Genomic DNA, 7,715 nt, shown 5'->3' with positions numbered 1-7,715 from the left:
ACTGACAACGAATGAAAACGAACAGCCGTGCGTATGTTGCCAGCTGAGCTGTGACGTGTCAACCAGTGTTGTCTCTCTTCAATCATCAATAAAAATTCTCCAAGCGGCAATGTTTGTTGTTGAAAAATTCATATTCAACGTAAAACGACAATGTTGTAAAATGAACAACCTTTAGCTATATTTGTTTATGGTGATAACTATAACTCAAAATATATAAACAGAATATAAAACTCTCCTTTTCATTTTATCGATATTATCGTTTTAAAACCTATATATCATTTTATGACCAATATTTGACCACCTCTGCTGAAGATGCCACCAATGTCATTTTCTCTTAACTGCGGTGAGTCATACCTATAATCTATCTTTAAGTTGGACGAAATACTACGCAGTGTAAACTAATCAAATAGAACCATCGTTTAGCGAAGAACAGGCTGATGTGACTTTTGGTTATATTAAAGAGATTAATGGTGAGCAAATAGACAGTGACCGCAACGCTAATCGTCTCCGTATCTAAATAAATTACCACGTCTCGGCCTGTAGCGATGGCCCCAATATTTGTTCGATTTAGATACGACAGTTATTAAAGTATGACCATATGCGTCGTCTTATTTCTCACGTTTATTTTCAATGAATAAGTGATTGTCAATAAGTACCGATTCCAGCACCAACAATGCAAGTTCAACTGTGTTAATAAATGATAGTCCGATATATTCTCTTTAAAAAGGCCTGAACTCACGTGTTACAGTATAGAAGAACGTGACTTAATAGCTTATTAAATGCCAAAACATACTGCTCGAAGATTGAAAGGCATTGAAGTAAGCATCTGAAAAACTTATGTTACAGAAGGTGTAAGTGCCAAATGTGACTTCAATGTTTCGCGGTCCTCAAACTGAGCTTGTATGGTAATGTCGAAATTGGTAACAGCATCCCACACAATCGGTAATAACCGCCAAACAACAATTTCATCTCAAATGAAAAACGAAAAACAATCCCAAACAGCGGCCTCAGTAGCTACGGTAATGATATAAACGACAACCATCGAAGACAATAATGAACCTCAAGGCATATTTTCTTTACAATTGATATTGACCAATCAATACCCCAATCTATGTGCAGCAGGCTATGATCTTGGAAATACTTCTGCAATTATTGTTGTAAATACTTGCCAGCTGCGGCTAACACAACAAGTATGGCCAATACAACAGACTGTAATGAAATGGCGACAGTTGAAATATTATTAATTGATAACGTGGTACATACGGCTATTAATTATTCAAACATAGTTTCAAATAAAAAGCTGTAGCGCAAGAATATTGTAATTCATTATTCTGAAAACATGTATGCTAACGTACAATAAACATTATAAGTACAAATCTCGTCATAAATAAACACTTCTGCACAGTAACGAAAATGAGTGACTCTTCTTTACATTCTTTGTGTTACTATTTTTAAAGGTATTATAACTCGCGATACTAAAACGGCACGACAGAAAATTAATTCGCTTTAAGTATGTGTTGGCAAAGTACGTACCATATGTGAAAGACACAAGCGCCTGCTCACGTTTTGTACTGGCACGGCACGACGTGTCGACAATGGCTGGCGAGAATATAACTCGTTGTAATATTAACGACCCTTGACCGACCAATAGATGGCACGAATGAGCAACAGGCATTACGCAAGTGTAATGACAGAACTATACGTACCAAAAACTTTAAAACTAAGGATATAAAATTAATGTTCCTGGTATTATGTGATAGGACGAAGTGTCGGTAACACCTGCACTAAACCGTGATCGTAATCGCCAAATCTATGGTCTGCGTTTAAATAGACTGATGGCTCAGACGTAACTCGAGCGCTTTATCTGTTCATTGAACTCTTTATTTTGTCATTATTACAGAACAGGCTGACTCATCTCGGCATTGTCTTTATCGAGCAGGTGGCGACTCGACTATCGCAACTGCGGACACCATTTTGTTTATGTTCGAACAGCCAGGCCAACTCAAAATAATTCATTATTAATAGGTATATATTATGTTATTAACGTGTAACTGTCGTATCAGTAATATTTTATTTTGTTGGCTGACTTATTTACTGGGGGTTTCTTCATATGACACATAATAATAATAAACAGTACAAAAATATTGAACTATTCTGCTGGCCTGACCAAATGATATTTGAAGCATTTTTGATTAAATGATGTCTTATCCGCATAAAGCTACTGCTTTATGTTACCTGGCCTAATTTGAGACACATTGCTCTCCTGCCAATTTTGTCTTATCCCTTGTCTTCTTTCATTCGTTCAGTGCGCTTTATAAAGCGGCCTTTGCTTTATACGGATAAACCGGATTTTATCAACACCACGCAACTTCATAATTTCACATGATGTCACCTCAGTAAAATATTCGACAATATTATCTCAACAACCTATTCGTGATTGATATTATGAGTTGTATTTATAAAAATAGAATATTGGTGCCGTCTCGCGCAACTTCGTAACTGAAAAAAATGCCATTGTCTTTAACTGAAACGATACAAGAGTGTGTAAAATTTATAAATTATATTAAATCTCGTCCACTAAACTCGAGAATATTTTCTGCTTTGTGCAAAGAAATGGGGAGTGATCATAAACATCTTCTTTTACATTCTTTTGTAGTTGCAATTTTTAAATTGTATAATAAAAATGTACGATACTAAGGGCAGCAAACACGTGCGGACTTCGCTAAGTGTGTTCGAAAACTAGAATGTGAAAAGTAATGTTGTAGGGTATGCGAGTACAACAATGTGAAAGGGACACAAAGAGCACCTGCTCTCTCCCGTTTTTGTATAACACAGCACGACGTGTCGACATGGGACAGCAGGTGCAATATAATAGTTGTAATATTATTGTTATGACCAGTGCCGTCGTTAACGGATAGGCAACTTAGGCAATTGCCTAGGGCCTCGCGAAAGTAAAAATATTTAGGGGCCTCGCTAAGTTGCCAAAAAAATTTAAAAATTTAAAAGTTATAAAATTAAATGTTCCTATAGTATTATATGATATGGGACGAAATATTATTTTAAATTAATCGGTAACACACCTATACTAAATACACATTATAGTCAATAATCATAAAATCTATATAGTCTGCGTTTAAAATAGATTTGATTAAATGGATAATAATGAAATGACGCTTATCTGTTTCTGACGAACCTCTGCTTTTATTTTTATCATTTATTTTGAACAAAGTTTTGACATAAAATACTAAATAGGCATTTTGTCTTTTGTCATCGAACAAATTAACGACTCCTGACTAATATCTACAGCTTTGCGGACTTATTTTTGTTTATGTTCAGACTTATTAAGGGTAAATATTAAATTATTTAAATTATTAATAAAAATTATATATTATGTTGATAACATTAGCAGCAATAATATTATCAAGTATTTTTAATATTTTTATTTTATTTTATTTTATTTATTTACTGGTGGTTTTTATATATATTTTATAATAATAATATAACAATAATTTTAAAAAATATTGGAATATTTATGCCTTTATTTTTAATATTAAATGATATTTAAACATTTTTTTTGAGTTAAATGAGTAATGTTGTCCCGCGCAAAACACTTAAAACTATGTTACGTGTGTATAAGACAGAGACAACACATGCGGGTATCACTTCCTCTTAAGACTGTTCAGTGCGGATGCCAATCCGACCTTAAAACTATTTCACTTGTTCGTTCGCTTTTATAAAGTAAACGCTGCTTTATATACGGATAAACCAAGTTTATCAATACCACGCCGCAACTCGCCAGGTGTTTTATATTTAATTATCTACTTATAGATAAAAATATTCCAGTAATATGGGAGATATCATGTTTATTGTATCTCATATCTTAATTGATTCTTTAACGAATACGTAGTTAATAAATATTGTGAATTTAGTATTTATAAAAAAATAGTATATTTTATTCGTGGTACGTCGAGTATCGACTATACAATCACATGTTATAGTGATTGTTTATTAAGCATATTATAGTGCATATTTTAATATTTTTTAAGGCATAGGTATTATAATTATAGCCATATTATTAGCCTTTTTAATGACATAAAAACAAAACAATGGCATTGTTAATGCTTAATATTTATGAAATAAAATCTATAATATTTCCCAAGTAAACGATTTTTGACTATTCTTTTTTTTCAATATAGTTTTACTGCAAGAAGGCGAGTAAAGATTGTGATCAGTATAGATCCGTTCCCTTCAGGTTACCAAAAAAGATTAAAAAAACAAAAAAGAGAAGAACTTATTAAAAAACAAAGAGGCTCATTAGATAAATTAGGGTTTTTTAACTGCTCTCGACTACAACAAGTTTCATCTAGTGAAATAAAAAATCCTGCAGAAATTGAAGTAAAAATGATATAGTGCAGACATCTGACGAAATTTTTAATCACAACGACAACGTTCAAAATCAAACTGATAGTGTTATAAGAAGCGTAGATATGTTCACAGAAGTAAAAGTGAAAATGTTGACGAATGAAAATGACCAAGTGAGAGATATAGAAATGAATAATAGTGAATTGAATGGTAAATTAGATGATCCTGGTTATTGGCCTTCTATTATTTCTAATGATATTATAGCAACTATTGTAACTTTAGGACCAATTCAAATTAATAATTACGATTTTCCCCAAAATGATGAAAAACCAGCAAGAACGTTCACTGAAAAATACTATTATCGACTAATGCCAAATGGAGAAAATGTAAATCGTCCGTGGCTTATTTACTCTAAAAGACACAATTGTGTGTATTGTTTTTGCTGTAAGCTTTTTAACCATTATGTTAAAAAATTGTAATTTTATTTCTAATGGCATTCAAGATTGGAAAAATTTGTCAACAAGTCTAAAGCATCATGAAAATTCTATGATTCATTATGAAGCCCTTAAAAAATGAAATGACCTAAAATATCGTTTAAAAACTAATCAAGTTATAGATAAAGCGTATTTAGCTTTAATTGAAAAAGAAAAGTTACATTGGAGAAGTGTTCTTAAAAGAATTTTAGCAGCTATACATTTTTTGGCGCAACATAATGATTCTTTTCGAGGATCATCTGATAAATTGTATACAGAAAAAAATGGGAAATTTTTAGGATTAATTGAAATGATGGAGAAATTCGATCCAATCATTTCTGAACATGTTCGTAGAATAAAATGTAAAGAGACTTTTGACCACTATCTTGGACCTGAAATACAAAATGAATTGGTTAATTTAATGGCTAATGAAATAAAAAAAAAAATTATTAGTTTGGTGCAGAATGCAAAATATTATTCCGTGTTGATAGATTGTACGCCAGATATAAGTCACAAAGAACAAGTATCCATTATGTTGAGAATTGTAAATTTACATACAGAAAATCAGTCTATTGAACCATGCGTAGAAGAATATTTTTTAGAGTTTATACACTGTACATCAACCACTGGGCTAAATTTGTCAAATATTCTTATTTCAAAACTAGCTGAGTACAAAATTGAGTTAAGAGATTGCCGAGGTCAAGGATATGACAATGGGGCAAATATGAAAGGTGAATATCAAGGCGTTCAATCACGTATAAAACAAAAGAATCCAAGAGCATTTTTTACACCTTGTGCAACTCATAATTTGAATTTATTACTTGGTGATATAGCTAAGAGTTCTGTAAAAGCTATCAGTTTTTTTTGGAGTGATTCAAAAAATTTATTGTGTATTTTCATCATCAACTAGCCGATGGGACATTTTAAAAAAATACTGTAAACATTTGACATTAAAATCATTATCTGAAACAAGATGGGAATGCCGAGTAAACAGCGTCAAAGCTATTCGTTTTCAAATTTCAGAAGTAATTGAAGCATTAGAAGAAGTTTCGGAAACAACAAATGACCCAAAAACTAAATATGAAGCACATTCCCTTGTTGTAAACGAACTCGAAAGTTATGAATTTATTTTGAGTTTAGTGATTTGGTACGAAATACTTGTGGAAGTAAACATAGTTAGTAAGCATTTACAAAGTGAGAATATAGATTTGGAAATAGGCACGAAATTATTAGATGGATTAATGACTTTTTTAGAAAATTATAGAGAAAATGGTTTTGAAAAAGCGAAAAAAACTGCTAGGGAAATTGCATTGTCGATAAATATTGAGTGTACTTTCAAAATAAAAAGAGTAAGAAAAACCAAGACCTTTTTTGAATATGAAGAAACAAAGGACAAAAATACTAATGACGCTGAATTAGTATTTAAATTTGATTATTTTTATGTACTTATTGATCACGCAATTTCTTCAATGAGAGAACGATTTACTCAATTTACTTGGTACAAAAATAATTTTGGCTTTTTATATAATATTAGAAAATTAAAATATATGGACGACGAATTACTAATGAAACATTGTAAGGATCTTCAAATTCTATTAACTGATGGATCATCAAGAGATTTAGATTCAGTTGATATGTATTCAGAATTAATTATATTTCGAAATATTATTGATGATAATACAACAGTTCTTCAAGCGTTAACGTTGATAAAGAAATCACCTGGTAGTTTTCAAAACATTTCCATTGCTCTTCGAATTCTTTTGACTATCCCCGTTACTTCCGCTGGGGTAGAAAGATCCTTTTCTAAATTAAAGCTTATTAAAACATACTTAAGAAGTACGATGTCTCAAAACAGATTAAATTCATTGGCAACTATCTCAATAGAACACAAATTAGCAGTATCTGAAGAATATAATTCATTGATTGATGAATTTGCTAGTAAAAAAAGTAGAATAAAACGTTTTAATTAATACACAAATATTGAAATAATAAAATTATAATTTCAAAAGTTGTGTAAAATGTATAAGTATATTAGTTTTATACTCTTGTTTTCTATATAATATTATGTTTGAATGTTTTGAGTTTTGATAAAATTAAGATTTTTTTATGATTTTTGTATTACAAGTAAAATAAATTTATCACATATTTTTGAGTTGATCTTTTTTTAGTAAGTAATATTTATAACATTATGTATAATCAAAAATATTAATGTAAATCGTGAAAAATTATACACTTAACACCAAAAAATAACTTATTTTTCCCTAGGGCCTCGCAAAATATAGCGACGGCACTGATTATTTTGCACGTTTAACGTAGTATTAGAACTTGGTTCGTTATTCGCGTCATCTCGTTCATTATCAGTAGTATAAAAAAGAGAGTTCAAGAACCTCATCCCTCACCCTCACCCCCTCATCATTCATCCTCATTCCATCGCCGCCCGATCCGCTTCGTACGTGATGTATATTACCTGACCCGCCACCGCTCATCCCACCACTCATCCCGCCATCGGTTTTGCCCCCACCACGAAATCCGATCGCGTACGTGTGTGACATACGTATACCGCTGTTATTCTAATCAGTTATCAATTGTTATCAGTTATCATATCAACGTTATCACTTATCATATTTTATGTTATTCTAATCAGTTATCATTTGTTATCACTTATCATATTTTATCAAATTATTTCCGTTGTCGTGGAAAAACTGCAAAATAACTGATTGGGTATCGAACCCGGACTTATCTACCCCCGTGAGGTTTGATCTACCACTAGGCCACCCCGCCGTATGCTGTGCTATGGTTATTCTTACCTATTTAACCAGAGTTTGAACATAACATATTATAAATTAAATTCGAAAAATTTAAACACATGTATATTTAGCG

The 7,715-nt window shown here is 31.6% G+C and overlaps 1 protein-coding gene across 1 annotated transcript; it reads left to right on the top strand.

The window, feature by feature from the left end:
• The first annotated feature begins 4,487 nt into the window (after window positions 1-4,487).
• On the top strand, window positions 4,488-6,805 carry LOC112603731. The gene is made up of 5 exons (XM_025352450.1): window positions 4,488-4,806; window positions 4,973-5,247; window positions 5,299-5,723; window positions 5,809-6,253; window positions 6,416-6,805. Exons 1-5 carry the CDS (start codon window positions 4,488-4,490, stop codon window positions 6,803-6,805), a joined length of 1,854 nt encoding a protein of 617 aa, XP_025208235.1.
• Window positions 6,806-7,715: the final 910 nt, after the last annotated feature.

Source organism: Melanaphis sacchari, unplaced genomic scaffold, assembly GCF_002803265.2.
Source record: "Melanaphis sacchari strain LSU unplaced genomic scaffold, SCAv2.0 Contig1108_pilon_pilon, whole genome shotgun sequence".
Classification (NCBI taxonomy): Eukaryota; Metazoa; Arthropoda; class Insecta; order Hemiptera; family Aphididae; genus Melanaphis; species Melanaphis sacchari.
The sequence above is the reverse complement of the archived record's forward strand: the minus strand, read 5'-3'. Positions and strand labels throughout refer to the sequence as shown.